This window comes from Erythrolamprus reginae, chromosome 1 (assembly GCF_031021105.1).
Source record: "Erythrolamprus reginae isolate rEryReg1 chromosome 1, rEryReg1.hap1, whole genome shotgun sequence".
NCBI classification, from domain to species: domain Eukaryota; kingdom Metazoa; phylum Chordata; class Lepidosauria; order Squamata; family Dipsadidae; genus Erythrolamprus; species Erythrolamprus reginae.
Window position 1 is genome coordinate 55,611,455 of NC_091950.1, and position 24,305 is coordinate 55,635,759.

The following is a 24,305-nucleotide window of genomic DNA, read 5'->3' on the forward strand; positions in this document are numbered from 1 at the left end:
GTTTTTTCACAAAAATGGGTGAACAATGGGCCCGTTTTTGCAAAAAAGGGACACACAGAGGGATTGGGAGGCCTGCAGAGTGTTCCTGGGGCCAGGGAGGACAAAAACTTTTTTTTCATACTTACCTCTTCAAAATATTTGTGCATCTTAACATCCGTACATCTTATAGTCTTAAAAATATGATAGATAGATAGGTAGGTAGGTAGGTAGGTAGGTAGGTCACTTTCCAAATGGATTCATTCATCCACAGAATCAGCTGTACTCAAAACAGTGCCTGCTAGATGTATTTTCACTGCTACTTCATTACAGCTGCCTGGGATTGCTCTTTAACTAGAAGATCAATAATGCAACATATGCAGCAGACCAGGAATCCCTTGTGATCTGCTAAGCTACATGCAGGATTTTGTTATGAGAACAACTCATTTATCAAGGTTTTATCAAAGTTCTGTTAGAATACCATCCATGAGCAGGAGGCAGAGCAGGCTATCCTTCCAAGGTCGGTAACATGAGGACCCAGATTGTTGGGAGCAATATGCTTACTCTCGGTAAGCCGCTTAGGGAGGGCTGTAAAGCGCTGTGAAGCAATGTATAAATCTAAATGTTACAATGCCACTGCTAGATCTATAAAGTGAATTCATCTCAGTTTACAGTTTGAGAAATCAATTTCAATAGCCTTTAGAGATACAGGTACATCTTTTTTTTAATCTGTGAAGATGAGCTCAGGAAGTCAAAAAGAAGAGGAGGAAGCCATTTCCTTCCAGAGGCACTTGATGTGTTTTGATACCATTCTCCTTAGCCCATCATTCAGTGCACTGAATCGAACTGGTTAAATTTAACATTTGACCTAATCTCTTATCATAGATTAATTCATCTACCAACTGCACTCTCACTCAGCAGTGTCCCTGGCTTTCAATAGTCTCTGCTACTTGGTCATCTTCTCTATTTCCCATTTTGTTGTGCAAATCAATGGGGTTATGTTAAACATCTCTCATGTCATGGCTTTCCTTAAGAAAACTTAAGAACTGTTTATGCTACCATGTTCAGATAAATAGGATAATACAGTAGAAAGTAACTACTGCACTTTTGAGACATTTGTATGTTTGGGAGTTGGCTTACTTTCTTGCTAAGACCAGTAAGAGTATTCTAGAACATAATTTATTCAGGTAGACTGGAACTATTAATAGTGGCTACGTGGAAATTTTGCAATGGAATTGTTGCAGTGTGAGAACCTGGCTTGCCCTAGACAGACATTTATCTGGATAATTTTCAGATCTGAATAGCTGAAATGTGAGACATGAACTTTATCACTAGAGATATTTTTTCTTTCATATCAGTCTTCTCCAGCATATCTAGATGAGTTAGATTATAATTCATTCACCAATATTTTGATCATTTTATTTATCTAAATGGGGGTAATTAATTAAATTTACATTTCACCCATCTCACTATCAGATGATAGTATCATAAAAGAAACATTTTTTAAAAAAATATTAAAATATTAAACATTAAAGATTGAAAATGGAAGTCTTATTTCTATACCTAAATCTTTTCAGCCTTGAGAAGTCTCCATTAATATTAGAATGATAGGGTTTTTTTCTTCAAATCACAGTCACTTACATATGGATTCATTTATACATTTCAGAATCAGCCACAGCGATCCCAATATTGTTTGCCAAATGCATGCCAGTGATTCAATAATTAAGGTAAGCAAGTGAACTTTTACTTCCGGAACTTGTCTGTACTCCTAATATTTACCTAAATGAAATTGAAATAGTATAGTTTTAAATACCTCCAGTGGAGCAAAATTGAAATAGTATAGTTTTAAATACCTCCAGTGGATCAATCAGTCCTGTCTGTCAACATCCTTCAAACTAATTTGAAACCTCTAGCTTATTCCAAGGACACCAGATGGGAGACAATTAGATAACATTAATAACAAAATCTGTATTTAATTAATCAAATCTCATGTTCCCTTAACATTCATAATTTCTGGCTGTGAAAAAACTGCACATCATTTAAAATTAATAGCATCACTATGATATCTTGCAGCTATAAGTCAATATTATGTCCCTCAAAGAGTTGAACTACAATTTCCATCATATCTACCCACCATTTTCAATAGCCTGTGTTCTGAGGTTGATGGGAGATTCTGTTCAACAAATCTGAAGTATAGTATGTTCAGAAAAGCCAATCAATAGATACCTAGAAAATTATGTTTCTAACACTATTGGTATATAAATTTCACTCTTATAAAAAAACAAGGGAGTGGTTGTTTAACAACTGCCTTTTTTAACAATTTACAGCAGTGATTAAAAAAAAATAACACACCCACCCACCAAGAAAAAGATACCAAGAAAAATCATGTTTTAACACTATTGGTATATAAATTTCACTCTTATAAAAAACAAGGTAATGATGTTTAACAACTGCCTTGTTTAACGATTTACAGCAGTGATAAAAAAATAAACTTTGTGACCAGTTCTAACATTTATTTACATTTGCAAGTATGCTAAAGCAAGATTATAAGCACAATTAGGTTGCCAGTCTCAATTGTGATTACTAAACAAGAACTATCTGTATTAAGAGCTAACTTCCAAGATACAGTAGAACCTTTGGTCACAAACACTTCTGACCATGACCAAATCAGATTCTGATCAAAAAATTCACAATTTTTCCCCCTGCAGCTGATTTCCCCTTTCGTGCCATTTTTTGTGTAAGCATCAAATTTCCAAAATTAGGAATTGCAACAAAATTGGTTTGCAACCAAAGTTATGGAATGAATTATGGTTGTGACCAGAAGTTCTACTGTAGTTGGCTTCTTAAGGCCCAGTCTATAAACAGACTGATATTAAATTATAAATGCACTTATAATAGCAACTTATAATAGCAAATACCCATGTCATTCCCAGATTCATTTAGACAGGATAAATGATATAATCCAATGCACAAAAATACCCAAGTTTAGTTGTGCTGGAATCACTTACTTTAAAGCTTAGCCTAAATAGTTATAATATGGCTACACTTCTGGATTATATATTTTTAGGAATATGGCAACTTTGATGTACAAAAGAGTACAACCCCAAGTGAATATCCAACTTCTGCTATCAGGTAGGTATATTGTTTCATTTTGATACATCGAGCCTTATGAACAAAGATAACATTTGGTAGACTGAAAAGTACCTTTAATCATATTGATATTCCTCTCTAGAACTCCTAACCAAAATTAGAATATATACTATAACTGTGGGTAGTCCTCGATTTATGACTGTTCATTTAATATTAGTTAAATGAATGATGGCCTTGGAAAAAAGTGATGTATATTCTGGTCTGAAAGTTGTGACCTTGACACCACCCCATAGTCATGTGACCACAATTTGGACACTTGACTTACATATACAACAATTGCAACAACTTGCAGTACATAATCACAATTTGCAATCTTTTCAGCTGGCTTCTAACAAAGTCAATTGGGGAACGTATATTTGCTTAATAATTCATTTAATAATCATGCAATTCACTTACCAATTATTGTGATTCACTTAAATCGGGGTCTCCAAACTTGACAACTTTAAGACTTGTGGACTTCAACATCCAGAATTCTCTAGCCAGCTATGCAAGTCTACAAGCCTTAAAGTTGCCAAGTTTGAAGACCTCTGACTTAAAGCCTGGGATAAAAATGGTCATGAAATTGGTTCTGGTCATGTGTTGGCTCACTTAATAACCGCATTAGCAGCCAAAATCCCAGTCCCAGTTGTGATCATTAGTCAAAGACTACCTGGTTTATATGTATTTCATCATATAAAATATAATAAAGCTGGATACCTAGCAATCATGACAGTCAAAATAGCCTTGGGTTTTTTTTGTAAAATTTGAGTCGATCAATAGAAATATATAATTGTGATGCTCATCAAATAATAAGATTGAAAGATTTGAAGGATGAGAATGGTGGGAGATGAGCTTAATGGATGGCAGAACCAGATTTTAACCCTTTAAAATTTATGTCACTAGGTTGAAATCAGATTCACATCATGGTCTATTGCAATATTGGTTAAATATTAACCAATTATTAATCACTAAACTGTTTCCCATTTTGACACACTGAGAAACAGTACTGAGGGAAATACAGTAAGCAATGCAGCAAAATATAACATTGTGATTATTTTTGTTCTTCCTGGTTTGCTACTGCTGGCTCAGAGTAGGCTCAGAGGAGCTTTCGATTTTTCCACTCTATTGGTTGGTTTCAGAAATGTGTGGCAGCATCTTTTCACAAATTTGGCACCCACAAATGTATGGACTTCAGCTCCCTGAATTTACAAAGCAGCCAGCCATGCTGACTGTACAATTCCTGCAGCTGACAAACACATCTCTGAAGGACATCCAAAGATTATAAGAGTGATCTATATATATTCTGTGTCTCTGCAAGTGTTCAACAATTATGCTAAGCCATGGCTTGCTTAACCATAGTTTGTGGAATAAACTGTAATTCCTAAGTAAGGTTTTTTTAAAAAATGCTTGCCTCCATAATCTGAACATTAGATATAGATCTTAAAATATAAAGTACAGTACTGTATCAGAGTGATATTTACTATTTCAGACATCATAATGCAGTTAACAGTTTCTAATTAGGAAGTCATTATCTACAGCTGTTTATGTATCTGTACCCCTCTTTGGTTGTTTTGTGAAGTATAGAATTCTAATCATTGTTGAAGATACAACTGTATTTTTCAGGATTCGATCTAGATCTGTCACCGGGACCAAAGATTTTGTCTTTCAAACTTTCGGACTTGTTCTGAAGCAAGAATACACGCGAGCAATCAGACGAGGAAACCCAATTGGTTGCCTCACACCAAAATGAACTGGACACACATTCAATTTTTCAGCCACTAAGATTGTTGGATGAGCAGCCACAAAAACAGCCAGGCAAGTGACTGAAGCCTGGGAAACAGGACTTTAGTCAGTGCTGATTTACCACCAGTCTCTCTAATACTTAGACGTTGAGAGCTGGGCAATACAAGCAACTACAGCTAATGACTTAAAAACCAGCCATCAGCACACTCCAATCAATATCTAAAAAGCCACTTACAACAGGCACTATAAATACCACACATAGAACAGCACTCTGCTAGAGACAAGTTGTTCCACAATGAGTCGAAAAGCTCAGAAGATGAAATCTCTGGTTCCAGTGACTGATCCAGGTTGGATCCTCCAACCTTATCCTGGGACAACACTTATTTCTGACAACTGTTATTTGTTCACATTAAAGATATCTATTAAAGAGCACCCTTAGAGGTCTTGTTTCAAAAGTCTTAATAGTTTAAAATGCAACAGAGCAGTGGGTGCATAGGTAAAGAGAGGATGGAATAGGATGTAGAAACAAATTGTGCCTTGGATTTTATATAATTATTCTTGCCTCTCTCAATTACTTTATAGTGTATTTGCATATAGTATTACAACCAGCATCAGGTTCCTAGCGGTATGGATGAGGATGCCGCATTGGTAGTAAAACTGGAGCTGTGCTTGCAGCTTCAGGTTTCTGGTGTGTGTGCATGCTTCTGCACATGCGCAGGAAGCAAAATATTGCAAGAAGGTACACGCATGCATGAGATGTTGCCGATTTTTTGCTTCCGTGCATGCGCGGAAGCAAAAACAATTCCCCAAAATCTCTTGCGTGTACACGTCCCCTCATGAGATATTGCTTCCTGCGCATGAGCAGAAACAAAATATCACTGGGACGCACGAGCACACACGCCAGAGACCTGAAGCTGTGTGCGCAGCCCACCAGTAGCAGCGGTAGTGGCAACCCCCGCCTTATTACAATGGTTCTCAACCTGTGGTCTGGAGACCCCAAGGTGGGGGCACAATGCCATCACTGGCTCTGTGCAAGCTTGAAGAAATTTTATGACTTAAATCTTGAGTTAAGTTTTGGGGATCTGTGGCGATAGACTGTGGCCACAAAAAGGTATTTAAAGAAATCCATAGTGAAGAAAATGTTGAGAAAAACTGCAGTATTGCAAAAGCAAATCAAGTGGCATACAGAAATAAGTTAAATTGGACCACCAGAGTTAACAATCAAAGAATAAAATTTGGGGTTGAGAGTTCTATCCTTAGAATTTAATGGATAACAACAACAACAACAACAACAACAACAATAATAATAACAACAACAACAACAACGACAATAATAATAATAATAATAATAATAATAATAATAATAATAATAAGCGCCCGACTGGTGATGAAATACAAAATCCAGCAGAGTGATCTTGTTTGCTGTTTTGTATTGACATTATTATTATTATTATTATTATTATTATTATTATTATTATTATTATTAGATTTGTATGCTGCCCTTGTCTGAAGACTCGGGGCGGCTCACAAGATACAATATAAAACAAATCTAATTAGTTAAAAAACTACAAGATAAAAACCCAATATATTAGAATCAATCAAACAATTCAGTCATAGCCATACATCACGTTTAGTAGTCAGGGGGTCTAGATCTAATTGATCTAGTGAGTCTCAAGACTCTTGTGGAAGGCGAGGAGAGTGGGAGTAGTGCGAAACTCTGGATAGTTGAAGATAATAGTTGAGATGATAGTTGAAGTGCCTGACAGATACTTTGATGGAAGGGGAGGATTCAAAGGCCTTATCTTTAGTAGTTCTCTAATGACTATTCTAATGTCTGGCTATTTGGAAAGGGGCCATCACTGATCATGTGGCTCATGGACATTTGTAATTTAACTTTCTCCACTCTTTCCAGGAGGAGAAAAGACCATGAAGAAGACAGTCTAGAGAAGGAACTTTTACGTAGGAGCTCTTCACGAACAGACCAGCCTGAGCTGTTTTACTTCATTATTTTCCTCTGGGCAATAGTTTATTGCTTATTACTCATTCCACAGCTTATTAGCAGCCCACTTTGATCTCTGTGAATGCATCAGAGTAATAAAAGATAGCCACTTGAGGTTTATGTTTATGTGCCCAGAATGCTTTCTTCAGGATGTAGTAATGCCTGCCAAAATAACCAGGTAAGGATCAAGAAGGAAGAGATTAAAGCCTGTTTAGGTTCATTTTGTTCCTGCAAAGACCAACCAGAAGGTCGTTAGCAAAATAATAAGGCAAAAGCATCTCCGTGCTCATATTATCCTAGCAATGGATAATCACATACATATTCTCCGTGATAATTTGTAGCCAATTTGATTAGTAGTCATTGGCAACCTTACTCTTTGTGAACTGATCTAATCTTTTAAAACTCTCAAGTTGGGGGCATTATTACATACTGTGGCAGCAAATTTCATAGACCTCCTGAAGGAAATATTTTTGTCTATTGTGTACTGATTATCTATCATTCAACTGCATTGGAAACTATAGTTTTAGTATAATGAAAGAAATATATATATATATATTGTTCATGTTGCATAATTTAACATTTGCATCTCCTTCCTCACCTTTTTCTAAATAAGCTCAGATCTTGTAATCTTTTCTTATTGGGCTCAGAGCTGGTTCCACGGATATTCTTGTTTTACTGCTGCATTATATGATTCTTTGTGTACATAATATATATTTGTATAGAGAGAACTACACAGAGTGAAGACATTTGGTTAATGAATTCAGGATTTTTGTATATTTATGCCTTGCTTTGTAGGATGCAAAATAAAATGAACAATCTTTAGTGAAATCTGTATTTTGAGTGTTTTGGTCTTTCTTCAAAACACATTCCTTTATTTCCAGCTTATTTGCACAGCCATGGAATCTGTTACATACATCCAGTACCAATATAGGGTAATAGCTGAGATAATGGAGTAGGACTCGAAGGACCCAGATTCTAATCCTCCTTCCGGGACAGAAACCAACTGGGTAACTGATCCAGTGATTTTCTCTCATTCCTAGATAGAGAACTTGAAAAACAATTCTCTATCAAACCATACTGGGCAAATGTGGTAATTATGCTGCACAATCTTTATTGCAGAGACCTCGATCCTGTAGTGGATTGATTCAATCTAATATGCATACACGCATACCCAAGCATTTCAGATTGGCTCCAAGATTTGCGGTTTTTTGTGTGTGTGTGCATGTGTCAAAGTTCCAGGTAGCATCCAAACTAAATCAGAGTCTAGGTCAAAGTATTCCTCAAAATTCCAATTTATTTCTGGAGCCATCCTGGCAGCTACACTGGGAAACCCAAATCTGAGTTTTACTATCCCTAGTCCCCCACCCACAAACTTGTCACATTTCCCACTCAGATTGTGCCAGTGTGGCAAGTCCTCTCTCCACTTCTGCCCAGGGGAGGCATAGGATGATCTTGAACCAACCGAAAGAATGCTTTATGGCTGCAGCTGCTCCCTCATGCAAATCACTTCTCCCAAGTTCCCATAAACATCAGGCCTTCTATAGATAGTGTGGCAAGCTGTTAATTTATCACCAACCTCTGCACCGGCTTGACAGCATGTGTGTTTCACCAATATTAGAGCAAAGGAATTTGCTGGTTGTTGTTGACATAACAATCTTTTTAATCTTTAGTCTTGAGATTATATCCAATAAGAACAATGCCATTTACCAGCTCCTTTATTTGGCAGAATATGGATGGGGGATGCCAGCATACTTTTTAGCACCTCAACGAAGCAGATAGCAGTTTCTTTCAGCCTGTGACTTTCATGTTAGAAAAAGTTGGGAAGTACTCTGTGCTATTTTGGAGATAACTCATACATTATCTCTGCTGAAGCTGGCTGAGAAATTCTGAAAGTTGAAGTCCACATCTTAAAGTTATCAAGATTGAGAAACATTGAACTGGATAGTGGATTACAGATTATTTATCATATATATGTCACTTAATACTCCTTACATAAGTTACATTGCACAAGCGTGTTTCCATACTGTAATCTGAAAACCAGTAAAAATCACATATCACAGAAAAAAAAATGTGTGGACAGTTTACTTAGGAATATGATTTTTATATTTTATCAGTGTTCTTGATGCTGTTGCTTGCACAAAAGATGAAGATTAGCTTAATTCAGGAAAAACATAAGGTAATCCTTATTTACTGACTACTTGTTAGTGACCTTTTGAAATTACAACAATGCTGAAAAAGGCTTCTGACTGGTCCTCAGAATTGCTTTATCTATCTATCTATCTATCTATCTATCTATCTATCTATCTATCTATCTATCTATCTATTTATTAGCTTTGTATGCTGCCCCTCTCCGAAGACTCGGGGCGGCTTGCAGCATCCCTGCAATCATGGGATCACAATTCAGGCACAGGGCCAGTGGCCAAGTCAGAAGACTAAAAGAACAATTGAGGGGAAAAGGAAGGAAGGGTCCTGAGAACATCAAACTCACTATATTGCTGAGGCTCATGCTCCACTAGTTCTCCTAAAATTCACCTTAAAAAAAGACAAAAAAGTATTCATAATGAAATCAGATTTTTATTCACTTGTTTATACAATGAACTCATTGGTTGATTTTAAAAATCTTTACATTGTCATACTGAGGCAATAGTCACCATTTTTATTCAAGGATATCATCCAAACCCCAATAAATATTCTCCAGGAATGGTATCTTAACAATGATACTCTCTTCCATCTTGCCAATGGCCGGGTCATCATGACTAAACATACTCATTGGATTGAGACTTGTGCTTCCAAATCTGAAATTCATTTACTAGAACTTCAACTATATTTCCTGATTGTCTAATTCCAGTGTTTATGGAAATTTCCATTAATATCACTCAAATATTGAAGGTAGGATCTGTGGATCCTTAACTTCTTGGGAAGATTTATCACCTATGGGCTCACTGTTACTATGCTCTTTGATTTCTTAAGTTTCCAATAATGGTCATTGACTTTAGAAGTAGAATCTGAACCTGAATTGCGCAATAAGCAAAGATGATATGGGTGGGGTTGACAGCTTTATTTAATTTAATTAAATACTGCATTAGCTACCGATTTGTTTCCGGACACAATTCAAAGTGTTGGTTATGACCTATAAAGCCCTACGTGGCATAGGACCATACTATCTAGCCGCCCTGAGTCTGCTGAGAGGGGCGGCATACAAATCTAATAAATAAATAAACAAACAAACAAACAAACATCTCCGAGACTGCCTTCTTCCGCACAACTCCCAGCAACCAGTCAGGTCCCACAGAGTTGGTCTCCTGGCAGGACCTAGGGGAAGAGCCTTCTCTGTGGGGACCCGGCCCTCTGGAATAAGCTCCCCCCGGAGATTGGTACTGCCCCACCCTCCTCACCTTCCAAAAGAGTTTAAAAACTCATATTTGCCGCCAAGCTTGGAGTTCCTTAGATTCCTCCCCAATGACCAATGAATGTTTAGTTTGATTGTTGAATGAATGGTATTGATAGTTTTTAAATTAGAATTTTAAAGATTGTTTTTAATGTATAATTAATTGGATTGTTATTACTGTTTCCTGTTTTTCTGTACATGTTGTGAGCCGCCCCGATTCTTTGGAATGGGGCGGCATACAAATCCAATTAAATCTTAAATTAATTACATTTATATGCCACCCATCTCCTTATGGACTCAGGGTGGTGAACAACAATGAAAAATACAATACAATACAGTATAATAAAAAAAATTACAAAAGTTAAAACCCCATGTTAAAAAACATTTATCCATCAATCAGTTAGGCCAGAGCAAGGTGTCGGTGCTCAATGGCCCTCCCAAGCCTGCCAGCAAAGCCCTGTTTTTAGGGACGTTCAGAAGGCCAGGAGAGTGCCAGCTTTATTGATGGAAAATGCTTCAAATGTAAAAACAAAGAAAGCATTTATGGAAAGCTTTTAAAATTTGCTTTTCCTTCTCCCCCCCCCCCCCCAAAAGCCTACAGACATTTTAAAAATATGAAATGAAATAACAACCGGGATTACATTTTTACATAAAGTTGCATGGAAATCCATTTTGTTGATGCAGTCTTTGGGCTCATCTGAACAAGAGAAGCTGCGTAAGAACTTTATTCAGACAACCCCAAGTGCACTGCAGCAACAGAACAGCCCCCCCCTCCAAAAAAAGTAGAGCATCTACACAGCATATTTCAACAACATGGATATCCCCACAACTTTATCAAAAGCTCCCTGACCATTCAAACAAATACAACACAATCAACACAAATCCTAAAGAGAGTTATGCTCCATACATCAAGAATATCTCAAAACCACTACAGCCATATGGAATCTGCACTGCACAAAACCAACTAAAGCCCTTCAGACCCAGCAACTCCAGAAGAAAAAAGAGGAGACATCTACAACATATAATGAAATAACTGCAACAATCACTATGTAGGACAAACTGGCAGAAGCCTGGCAGGATGCATCCATGAACACCAACCAGCAGTTAGAAGACATGATGAAAACTCTTTAATTTCACAACATATAGGTAGTCTTAACCATAGTTTCAATTGGGAAAATGTGACTATCCTGGACCAAGCCAAGTCCAAAAAGCCAGGCAATTCCTGGAAGAATTTCTCTGACAAACTAGCCATCAACAGACACATAAACATTAACATCTACGGACTATGCAAAACAATAAATCATCCAGCCAAAAAAGGGAATAAAAAGACCCAAGTACCTCTCCATCAGCAATCAACACCCAGATCAGCATAGATTAACTCCAGGATTATCATCAGACCAATAATCAAGAAAACAATATACTCCAAGAAACTGCCAAAGGAGCCAACAGTAAACAACCTAGCAGAAGAATCTCTAAGACCACTCCCACCAACACTGACAGAGTTAAACCACTAGATTATATAAACTGACGGCAAATGATGTTAGCACTAATGATGTTACCTAATTTGGGTAATGAAATGTGTGCAAGAAAACAAGCAAGTTCAGAGTACCAAGGAACTCTCAGTTTCTAATTATATTTTTTAAAGATTCTTTTTTTAATATAAAATTATTTTTTAAATAAATAGAAATGGAAACATATTCTATCCTTTCATATATTTTTTTCCTGCTTCAACTTATGAATGTTTGCAATTACTCTTTAAAACTGAGTAAATAAACATTAGCGGCACAATTGAAACGGCAAATGGGATCTCTGTTTACAAAACAACTCATCTGCAGTCATACTTTTAAAAAGAGGATGCAGTAATGAACAGCTTAAAACATTTCTATATTCCAAGTCTTCAAATAAAAGATGGATTTTCTGTGATGAATTGTTTCTATCTGCTTATTTTCTTCTGAATATAACTAAATGTTTAGCTTATTATTAAGGAAGAGAAAAATCACATGAAATAGACTAGGAACAGTAATAAAGATGTAAATCTGAAGCTAGAAATATATAATGAAAGCCTCGGCTCAATAATTAAATTCCTGAAATCAATCAGTCAATCAATCAAGCTAGCTAGCTGGCTCATCTAGTTAACGTATTCTTCTCTTCTGATTAAGCTGGATCTCCTAGCGGCAGGGATATTGGGATTCCCCAGCAGAGTGCGGGGAACATCCATCTCACCACAGCGTTTGGTCATGCCCTCCTCCCCATATAGAATATACAGTTTTTATGTTTTTATATTTTATTTGCACACCACCCAGAATTCCTCTGTGAGGAAAATCGTTCCGAAATTTGACATACAAATAAACATGTGACACTTCACAATTAATTTCAGGGGATATGCCTGCAATCCTATTTATACTTGGGAGTCAATTCCACAACACAAGGATCTTCATTTCTGATTGCATATTAATAAGCATCAAGCATAAAAGAGCTTTAGCGAACTTAAATGCAGTCTTTAGCTTTTACAGTATTAAGAAATGCTAATATTTTGCAATCCAATGGCCTTTAAGCCATTAGAAAGAGAATGTGGGCCACCAAAGAGATGACTATCTGGATTCATTCTCTGATATTTCCACCTTCAATTATAACAGATATTTAAATTTATTTATTAATTATTTATTTACCACTTTTATTATTTTTATAAATAAGGTGGTAAACTTACCTAATATTTCTTGCTCTTCTTGACCAATTGAGAGAGTGACTGACTTTAAGCCAGTCAGTCTCTCAGCTCACCTCATAGGATTGTTGTGGGCAAAGAGTCATCCAGCCAGTTTTCATCCCTAAAGTTGGATTAGAAGCCAGGGTGATTTCTAACTTACCTCGCTGCCAACTGGCTTCCTCCCATGCTGCTAGACTGCGTGCACACTGTGTGTCCCATGGCCTTGCTGTGTGGCTGCAGTCAGTGTTCCCTCTAATTTTTTTTTTGGGGGGGGCAGAAAAGTAGTGTCTGAGCGGCAGTCCCTTTGGGACTGGGCGGCACAGAAATAACAAACAAACAAATAAATAAATAAATAAACAAACAAACAAACAAATAAAAAACCCACCCTGTTTTGCCTCAGAGAATTTCAAAATAAAATACTGTACTGTGTGTCTATAACAGTGAGCTCATAATAGGGCAACTCTATCAATATCAAAATGCCACTTAAATAGTTGAGCTAGTTTCAAACTAGATTTTGATTTTCTTTCTCTCTTCCTTACTCCCATTCTTTTTCTTTCTCTTTTCCTTCCTTTCTTTTTTCTATCTGTTTCTCTCTTTTCCTCTCTTCCTCTCTCTCTCTCCTTCCCTCTCACTCTTTCCCTCTCGGCTTCTGGGCAGGTTTGGAAAACTGAGTTGATGATGATTTTTAAGTGAGCGATTGCTCACTGCTCAGCTTAGAGGGAACTATGGCTGCAGTGCCAAAAAACAAGCAAATTTTAGCAACAGGAAAAAAAAGCCAGAAACAAGATGTCAGCCTATGCACAGTGCCAAAAACATGGCTTCTGCGCATGCGCAGAAGCAAAATCCAGCAAATCCAGAGACCGTTACCCACAGAACCAGCTCCGTGACATCACTGCCAGTTTACTCATGGTTCTATAGAACCAGTGCATACCGGAAGGAACCCACCTCTGATCAGAAGTAAATCTCCTGATTTCTTGGCCAGCACTTTAACCATGAAATTATTTCTGAGAGCCAACAAACTGGTTCTCAAAAATAGTTTGGTAATTAATATTTAATATTAATATTTAGTAAATAATTTAGTAACTATATCTTTTGTTCCATGTTTGCTCTGAACTCATTTCAAATGTTGAAGCATTTACAATCAAAGCAACATGACCTTTTCATTCAAGTTGCCACATAAATATTTCCATCCTTCCAATGAGATGTTATATAAATTGTTCCTAATTTGTTCCTCCTCATGGCAGAAAAATGGAACCCTGTAGAGATTAGGAGTTCTGACCTTATTTTTTAGTTTAGCTTGAATAGGTCTACAACGATCTGCAGGGCAAACCTGGCTCCCATCAGCTACTACATTATTTTTTAATGCTATTTAAATACAGTTAGTCCTCCATTTACGACCACAATTAAGCCTTGCTAAGTGAAACATTTGTTAAGTGAATTTTGCACCATTTTGTTATCTTTCTTGCCACAATTGCTACGTGAATCACTGCAGTTGTCAAGTTAATAACATGGTTAATGAGGAGGGGAGTGAGAAAGAGAAACATGAATACAGTCTGAAAACCTATTTACAAGATAGGGGTGTTGCTGTGAATATAAAAGAGACTAGTTAAGAAATATGTAATTATGTATGTCTTCGAGATGTATGTAAGGTATATGCATTGACATTCCTATGAATTTAAAGTGGGAAAAAATAAAAAAACCTATTACAAAAAAATCATGGTTAAGCGAATCTGGCTTCTCCATCAACTTTGCTTGTCAAGTCGCAAAAGGTGATCACATGTTCCCAGGACACTGCGATCATCACTAGTCATTTGCCAAGCATCTGCATTTTGATCACATGATCATGGGAATGTTGCAATACTTTTAAGAGTGAAAAATGGTCATGTCACTTTTTTCAATGTCATTGTAACTTTGAACGGTAACTAAATGAATTTTTGTAAGTCAAGGATGGCTTATAAAGTTTTGGATTTTTTCAATATCTGCCACAAAAAAAATCAACTCAGCTACTTCAATTATGTATTATTCAGATGCCTTCTCTCCCTACCTCAAATGTATCCATTCTTGCCAAAATTTATATCCTCCTCTCATCTCATATAACAACTTTATAGTATTTAACATTCTACTTATTTTCCTCTTGACCATTTACTGTTATCTTTCTGACAGACCAGGTATGTACACAGAATAACTTTTGATTTTGAACCATCAGTCACTTACCTAAATGAAAAGCACTACACCAGTGCTTCTCAAATAGTGGGGCACGCCCCCCATGGGAGGGGGGATGGAGCAATGCCGGGGGGGCACGTAACCCTAGGGAATGTGCTTTTTTTTGCCGCAGGGAGTAGGACACATGTCTTACTTGACATTTGTACTGGTACCTCCGCTGCGGTCCTCGGTATTGTGTCTAGGGCAGCCTGTTCTAAAAGAAAATGTCTGGCGAGTCCAATCAAACTTAACTAACTCGTGAGATGTTTTAGAACGGACAGTCCTGGACACAATGCCGAGGAACCCGATTAAGGTACTGGGACAAGATAGGACGTGCGTCTTGTGGCCCACCCTGCCTGACCTGCCACCCCAAAATTGCGCCCCACTGTTGCGGCAGAGTTGGGTGAGGCACGAAATGTTTACCTCTTCCTGAGGGGAGTGTAACAGAAAATAATTGAGAAGCACTGCACTACACTATCCATCTTTAGTCATGAGCCTAAGAAAACAAAACATTAACTTCAACTGCTGACATGGCTTTAAAAGAAATAAAACAAATTCAGCTGGATTGGGTTTTGATGAATTGCTATTCCTGATGTCTATATGAATACATAGGCTCATAGATTTATAGGTACTAAAAATGTATTGAGTGGATCAGAGAATAACACATAATTGAAGAAATGTATTCTCTAGACTAGAGATGTTTTCTCTGACAGTCATGCTATTGTAAACACAGAGCACTATGTTGATATAAAGCTACCGGTGGCAGTTTTGAGATTGACATGTACAATGAGGTATTGGGAATCTGCTATATCTTTGAGTCATACCAACTTCTATACAAAATAATGAAAGTACTTTTTTTTTTGCATTCTGGGTATCCTTTTCTAATTTTGGATCCAGAAAAATATTAGATATTGTTCTTTTCCTTAAGGAAAAAAGGGAACTTAATTTTATACATACATCAGTCTTCTTTCAGCCTAGTAAGCTCTCAAAGCAATTTAACGTTGCCTTTTGAAAAAGCATCTTTGTGACAACCTGGATTACTGAGATCTCCATTAGACATTTAAATTTAGGTATCTTTATCTACTTCTCTGGCTTATTTATACATTTTTCCCATGTTGTGCATAAAGTTGTTTACCCTGAAAGGGAATGGCATAATGAGTAGATAAATAGTTAATTTTGTTAATTTCTAACAATCCAAATTTTGCCTGTGGAATAATGCATGAGCTTTTTTTCTTTTTGATCACGAGTTACACGTAGGGAGACTGCAGCTTCATACATTCGAAGGGTGCTATTCCCGCTTTCGTCGAGAAGATCTAGCTCCACACCGCTGACGGCAAAACACAGCCCGAGAATACAAGCTCTCTGGCTTAGGAAAAGGGCAAGAAAAAGCACTCAAGGGACTGAGACCAAGCCAACGGCGCACGTGAATTTCTCCCGCAAACTCCGCCCAGCCGCTTTCCAACCTCTAGGCAGTCTCCGGCACTCCCATTGGCTAATCACTCCACCTTTGACCTCTAACCCGGCTTTTCTCGCCAATCGCGCTCCTCCTTTTATTTTATTGAGTAAACGGCGAGGAGGCGGACTGGGGGGAAGAAAAGGGCACGCGGTGAGAGGGGAAGAGAGGGAGAGGGAGAGAGAGAGAGTCGCGCGCTTTGGTATTAGAGGTGAGTTCGCCGCGTGGGTGCCGCGAGCTGCCGGAGGAGCGGGAGGCGTTGACTTCCAGACAGCGGTTTTGCGCCGACGGTGCATTGGGCCTTCTGGACGAAAGTGGGGGTGGGAACCCCCCCTTTTTTTTTTGGCGGGGGCGGGGAGGAAGCTTGTCGCAGCCGGCCTCAGGTAAATGGAAGCACCTGACAGTTGAGAGGAGGAGGCGGTGGCGACCAAGGTGAAATGGCGGCGGCAGCACCACCAATGGCGGGCACAATGAGGCGACGCCTGTAACCGGGTTAAACTCCGGACTGTCCCACCTGGCAGGTAGGAGGCGCCGTTGGCCCTTTGCTGTGGCTCCACGCCTCTTGTTTTCGCTTCCTTGGATCGACTTGGAGCTTTCCAGGTTTTGCTTCCCGGCGTGAGGGCCGAAGGCCCGGCACCTGATGCTGGCTGGACTCGCCTTTCTTTCCTCTCCTCAACTAGGCGCCACTTGGGAACGCCGGCTCGGGGGGGGGGGGGAAACCGTGTGGAAAAAGCAGCAGTCTTTTGTCTCCCACCCAAGCGGGTGCATTCGAGGCCTTGCCTTAAGTTACCCGCCGTCCTCTCTTTTTCCCCCCTCCCCCCGGAGGTGGCGCGGTTTGGAAAGAGCTTCCGTGGTTCCCCCCCCCCCCTTCTCTTTCTCTACGACCATCCCTCCCCCCCCTTTTTAAAAAAAAAAAACCACACAAACGGTTAATCCAGGTACATATGTCTTTGTGTTATAGTAAGTTTGGCGTTGATTAATCTTGGAGGAAATTTGGGATGAGGGTAGTGATTCCCCCCCCCCCCGATAACATCTGCCAGTTATGCTAGTCTTTTCATACCGATCTCGCTCATCTGGGTGCGGTGAATTGGGGTGGGGGTGGAAAACGCAACAATTGCCGCCGTTTTCTTTCAAGTTCGAGGCGGCATTATTAACTCCTCTCAGGAGTAAATAGCCTTGTTAAGAGTGCTGAAAAGCTGCATCAGGACCTACCCTATTTGCAATGTTAAGTTAATCTTTTCTTGTGGATTGTGAAGAGGGACATTCGACAACGAATTTAGAGAGATTCTTTAATTCAGGGAGATTAGCTGTCCTTTTTTATGTTCTGGGCCAGAACATAGGAAAATTCTATTTTCTCTCTTTTTTCCAGTTTCCTTCCCTTACTCTTTTTTGATGCTTCTCTTAGTATAGTTTCCAAGAGACATTGCCTCAATATAACATATGGGACTACAGAGAATCCCCAAGCATTTGTATCTAGATAGCTTTGGAATATACTGCTCAAAAAAATAAAGAGAACACTCAAATAACACAGCCTAGATCTGAATGAATGAAATATTCTCATTGAATACTTTGTTCTGTACAAAGTTGAATGTGCACAACAGCATGTGAAATTGATTGTCAATCAGTGTTGCTTCCTAAGTGGACAGTTTGATTTCACAAAAGTTTGATTTACTTGGAGTTATATTGTGCTGAGCACTTTTTTTGAGCAGTGTATATATAAGAACATCTACTAAACCTATTTTAGATCTATTTCACTCCATATCAGGTTTTTTTTAATCTGTCTAGTTCAGGACATTGTTGCAAGTATTTTTCCACTACTGCATTTCTTAAACTAACTTTTCTTTATCATCTATACTGTATTCAGTTTCAAGTTGCCACTGAACAAACTATGCCTATCAGGGTAACAGTTTGTTGTTTCTGGTTTCTAGTTGCCTTCTGTCTGTTTGGAAAATTGGAAATGACCTCTTTAACACAGTGGAAATAACAGTCAGTTGTAGAGTATTTTAAACAATGCTTTTATCTCTTGAAATTCTGTACGTAAATATATATTGAATTAATGCTTCAAATTATGTTTTAAAATATGTGAAATCCTAGAAGATTGAATTTTGATCGTGCTGTTTTTAATATATAAATCGAGCTTCAAGTAATGTAAACTCTTATATACTCAATTTGATTTCCAAGGAAAGTCCCATAAGTGCTCTTTGATGGTTGTATTTTGTAATTATTTTTAAATTAAATTCAGTTGATTTTTGAGCAATGTAGAAGAATGCCTTCTTAGGAATGTTTTATTAATACAAATGCAGTATACAGTATATGTTGTCTTATTTGCAATTTGATTTGATTTGATTTGATTTATTGGATTTGTATGCCGCCCCTCTCCGTAGACTCTGGGCAGCTAACAACAGTAATAAAAACAGCATATAATAATCCAATATTAAAACAGTTAAAAACCCTTATTATAAAACCAAACATACATACAGACATACCATGCATAAAATTGTAAAGGCCTAGGGGGAAAGAGTATCTCAGTTCCCCCATGCCTGGCTGCAGAGGTGGGTTTTAAGAAGCTTACTTTGGGCATCAGTGGTTTAGCGTTTCCTATCTAAGCAGGGGTTGGACTAAAAGATCTCCAAGGTCCCTTCCAACTGTGTTATTCTGTTAGTGAGAAGAAGCTAGTGATCTCATATTAGATTACAAGTTAAATTGACTTGACTATGAGATACAGACCAATGTGACACTTTGTTCTAAGACAGGAACATATACATATGCTATAATATGCAATGCTTTGTTTTTTTCATTACAAAGCCAAGAAATTTAGTCAAATCAGTGTCTTAGGAAAGCAGATACAGAATTGCAAAACAAGATACTGCAAAGTAGGTGTTTAGCAGAAGCATTTGAGTTCAAGATAAAACCTGGACCTGCTGCACAGATTTGCAGAGAAATGAATGTATGTGATAGTCCTATTATTAAGAGAGACAAAAAATTGCATCTAATATAAATGCATTCTTTCCTTTCCAAACTGATTAGTTCCTTCCCAAACTGAAGGTTTAATATATAAAGAAAATGTTTACAGAATGGAAAAATCATTAGTAATTCAAGGGGATATGATCAGTGCCATGCAAATATACTTCTCTTCATTCCTACATATCTATTCTCTGGAATGGGTTTTGAGAAAAAGAGAAGTAAATGTACACTGAAGGAAAATGTATACCATTCAATAAAACCCAAAATTCTAATCCGCTATAATACAGCTCAATTATTGGAGTGCTAAATAAATAATTGCAGACATAGCATCATAATCAGAAACAGTCATTTTGATTATCACTTAAATATAAAAATAGTATGGCATCCTTTAATAATCTATTGCATCAAGTAAGAAAAAAAAGGAGGTGATGTGTACCATAATGATAATTTCTAAAACTATTCTTACAGCACAAGATTATATAAGATGGGTATGAAACATTATTGTACTGTTATCTTTTGCTGTAATGAAAATACCTTAGTTCTTGTTTTAGATTAGTCAAAGCAGATGTTTCTTTGGTTTATCCTATTTTGAATTTTTGAATAGAGAGACTCAAACAACTAAAAGATGGCTAAAGACTTGTTTTGGCTTTTTAATATCAAAGAGAATTTGAAGACATTTTTCTGCATTTAATTCCCCACCACCAATTTTAATAGCTAAACTAAAGACTAATATTGCTTTGTACCATAAGTTGAATATGGTTTTCTGCAGTTAATTAGGAGCAGGATTTTAAGTTAATTTAAAAGCTTGCCTTAGCCATAAAATAAATGTTTGACTGAAAATTGAAAGTGCTTTCATTTTACAATGAAATTTCATGTCAGCATCTAAGAGCAGAGATGGAAATTCAAGGTGGAAAAAAATGAGCAAGCTGACTGTATTCAGATTTTATCAATCCACTCTTTATTTAAAATATCTTGTTGCAAAGTTGGCAGTACCTTTAACAGGGAAGGATATGACCACAGGATATACCAAAAGTTAGTTTTCCACATGTATGTGTTCTTGTTTTATTTATGCAAGACATCTTTATAGGACAAAAGCTTTAAAAAGAATATAGAGATTCATTTTTCTTCTCTGCAGATTATCAGAAGAAAATTATTAGTGTTCTTAAATGCAACATAGGTAATTTCTTAAACAGTTTTATCACATGTAGAACAGCCATTTTTTAATGTGAAAAGCGTATTCAGAGAATCTATTATAGCCTTTTCAGGGCTGCATAATACAGGGTGAGTTATCTTAATAGCAGTGCAGTCTTCTAGTATTATTCACATGATATAACTATTTTTAATTAATTATTGAACAATTAAAATATTGTTTAACAGATTTTGTTTAGCATCACAAAACTGGAGAATTGATAATATAAGCACTATTGAACAGTGGCAAAATTGTAGAAAATATACAGCAGATACAATTTGAAAAACAGTTTTGTCCCTCAATTTGCATAGAGCAGTGAGACACCATGGCTATCTCTTTCTCTCTGTAAACATATACACATATTAAAAAAAACATTCTCTTTCCAGGTTTTGAACACAATTGCAGGGAAGAAACCTTGCCCTTTGTGATATTTCTGGGGACAGTTATCTGCAGAGGATTGGCTGGGAGATGGAGAATGAAATGTGCAATTCCAAATTTCTGCCAAACATGTTGTTGGAATATGCCTTTTTTCAACACTGTTGAGTGCTTTTTCATAGTATCTTTGTCCATTCAGCCGACTGCGGATAGTTCATCCTTGCAATCTACCATATATGGCTGCAAATAATTTTTGAGAATTGTAGTATATGTTGCAAGATGTACAGTGCACTGACTGTATATTGTTAATATCTATCTCAATAGATAATGAGTGATATTTAACTGTTCCTCCATTTCTGCTTGTAATCTTAAAAAATGTGATTAAGTTATTCTTAATCTAAGATAGTTAAGATTTAAAGAAGTGAAGAAAAAGTATTGGGATACCTTCTTCATCTAGAATGAACTCATCCAATGTAAATATTGCAAGAAAAATGTTTTTAATTCCTATTTTTTGGGATATGAGAGAGGGGTGTGTGTGTAGAAGCCAGGAGGAAGTTCTTCTTTGTGGTAGCCCCATATTATAGAATAGCTTCCTCATGGAAATTAGTCTTTATATGTACCTTGTTTTATGCATATGCTGCTGAGTGCTGCACAGTTGTTGTAGAAACATAAAAATCTAATGTTTTTAAAAAAATTAGGATTTAGCAGTGGAATATTCTTCAGAATGATCTGCATATACAGTAACCTTTGTTCTTTATTTTCCATTATCATCATGGTCAAATTGTTAAAATTCTAAGATTTTTTTAGATCAGACGATTGAGATTGAAATTCTTCAAAATAAACAGTTTATAATTCATTTTTCTCTGTGTATACACTTAATAAGCTCTTCTCTTAGATTATCCTGATGCCAGAAAAAATTCAGTCAGAGGAAGAGTATTTCTGTAGGGAAAAAACACAAATGCCAACAGATTTAGCATGTTTAAATAGTTTTAAAAAATCAGTGTTAGGATTGATTATCCTTCAGTACAAAAAATATAGTCATCCCCTACATTCCGCTGAAGAAGAGCCTAATGCTGGGAAATATTGAGGGCAAAAGAAGAAGGGAACAACAGAGAATGAGGTGGCTGGATGGAGTCACTGAAGCAGTTGGCGGGAGTTTAAATGGATTCCAGGGATGGTAGAGGACAGTAAAGTCTGGAAGAATGTTGTCCATGGGGTTGCAGTGGGGCGGACATGACTCCGCAACTAGCAACAACAAATTCCGCTGAAGATGTTTACTTACCCTGGTAAAGAAACATTCAGAAACCAACCCACAAGCTCTGAGAACAAATCTCCAAATATTACTCTAATAACTACAAATTTTAAGATATATTTAGATCAGGATTTGACAAAACGTTTGGCATCCATATTATCTAATTGTATTTAGAAATTGAAGACATTATGCTTAGATTAATCCTTTTCTCTGTTGTAATTGAGGTTTTCTATTTTTACTTGAAAAAAGGCAAAATTCCTGTCAAATATAAATGAATTTGCAATGGATTTGTTTATATTTTAAAATAGTTGAGATACTTTATTTATATCCCACTTTTATTATTTTTATAAATAAGATTATAAACACATGCTATACTCCTAATTTCTTTAAGACAATAACCCTATGAGATGTGCTGGGTTGAAAGAGCACAACTGGCCCAAAGTTGTACAGTTGGCTTTCATGACTAAGGCTGGATTAATTTCCTGGCTTCTAATTTGGTGCCAACTAACTTTCTTAGATACCATACAAAGATAGGCAAAAATGAATCTCAATGAGACTTCTATGTTCAGAAATAGGAAAAGATTGTACAGTATTGCAATTGTTGGTCTTTAATGGCTGTGATCAGTTGCTTCCCCTCTCTTCAGTGAAATATATAATTAGACAAATAATAACTATATGTTTGAAATGTGCTTTATACAAATATCTGAAAAGTAGAGGAGTTTCAATTTTTTCTCACTTCATTTGACAGTAAATTGTTAAGATGATATTTGTCTATTGAGATTCTTAATCCAGCTCATGGTTGTCCCAAAGGTATTTTTTCCAAAAGGCAACTGGACTTTTTTTTTCTTTGAAAACATTCCAATTTTCATCCAAGAAGCTTCTTCAGTATTAACTCAGAACTCAGTTCTAATTGAACTGAAGAAGTTTTTTGGATGAGGAGTGAAATATTTTCAAATAAAAAAAACCAAGAAAATTCAGTTTTCTTTTGTGGGGGAAATAATTTTTGGAACAATGCTGATATTTGTTACAGATACAAAACAAGAATTTTGTGTTTTCTAACTTTACCTCATTTATTGTAAAAGCTATTGGTAGACTTATTTCACTGCTGTATTATAGATAAACGAGTTGTCTGCTGCTTTTTTTATTTTGGCACATTTTAAAAGATTTTCTGTCTGCTTCTACAAATTATTTGTTAAATTAATTTAAAACATCTAAAAGTACTTTTTTTTTTGCAACAAAATGCAAATAAGAGGGGGTTAATCTGATCTCACCTGGAGACTGTTCCATAGCATCGGCACTTGAAAATGTGGGATTCCTTGTTAGACGTTCTATTCCTAGCCAATACTGGTTGGAGTTGGTGACTGCAGGAATCTATGTGCCACACCACAAAGGACATTATAAGTCAAAATCAGGATCTGAAATTATATTGAGAGACCAATTGGCAAAAATAATGTCAAAAAATTCTGTCAAAACTAGGGGGCAGAAAGAACGCAGGCAACTGCATTTTTGATCAACTGTAGCTTCTGAGTAATTTTTAAGGGAAGCCCTAAATGGAATATATTATAGTAATGTGGCTGAGTAATAAGACTAAATTATTACAGGCAAATTCTCTTGCCCCAGATACCATTGCAACTGGTGCTGTATCTGAAGCTGTCATGTATCTCTCTGGCCATAGCTTTCATCTTCTATTCAAGAAGGTGGTGTGAATCCAGAAATATCCTCAAACATGCTGTTTAATAGATAGAGATTGCATACCAATACCAATTATCATTGTATTGACAGCAACTCTTCAGTTCTGTTATCTCCCATTCAGGTCTTGACAGCGTTTAGGTCAAATATACTGTATCCAACCTGTGGGTTGCTTGCAGAATTAGATAGTAATGGCACAAAATAATAAATATTTTTAAATTCTATATTTTATTTGTGGCCCA

General features: G+C 36.9%; 2 protein-coding genes across 5 annotated transcripts in view; both read left to right on the forward strand.

Annotated features, from left to right (window-relative positions):
* CLMN (calmin) overlaps positions 1 to 7,679 on the forward strand; it is a 98,162-nt gene extending 90,483 nt beyond the window's left edge. For all 3 annotated transcript variants that reach the window (XM_070752837.1, XM_070752853.1, XM_070752844.1), the window contains exons 11-13: positions 1,643 to 1,703; positions 3,044 to 3,108; positions 6,761 to 7,679. In XM_070752837.1, the coding sequence (XP_070608938.1) occupies positions 1,643 to 1,703; positions 3,044 to 3,108; positions 6,761 to 6,920 (286 nt within the window). In that variant the 3' untranslated portion in view covers positions 6,921 to 7,679. The remainder of the gene's footprint in view (positions 1 to 1,642; positions 1,704 to 3,043; positions 3,109 to 6,760) is intronic.
* Positions 7,680 to 16,717: 9,038 nt separating this feature from the next.
* The window catches only part of DICER1 (dicer 1, ribonuclease III), a 62,842-nt gene continuing 55,254 nt past the window's right edge, over positions 16,718 to 24,305 (forward strand). The window contains exon 1 of one of the 2 annotated variants that reach the window (XM_070752868.1): positions 16,718 to 16,805. The gene's annotated coding sequence lies outside the window, so the exon portion shown is untranslated. Of the gene's footprint in view, positions 16,806 to 16,993; positions 17,116 to 24,305 lie in introns of those variants that run through there. The other variant, XM_070752886.1, reaches the window with a different exon arrangement.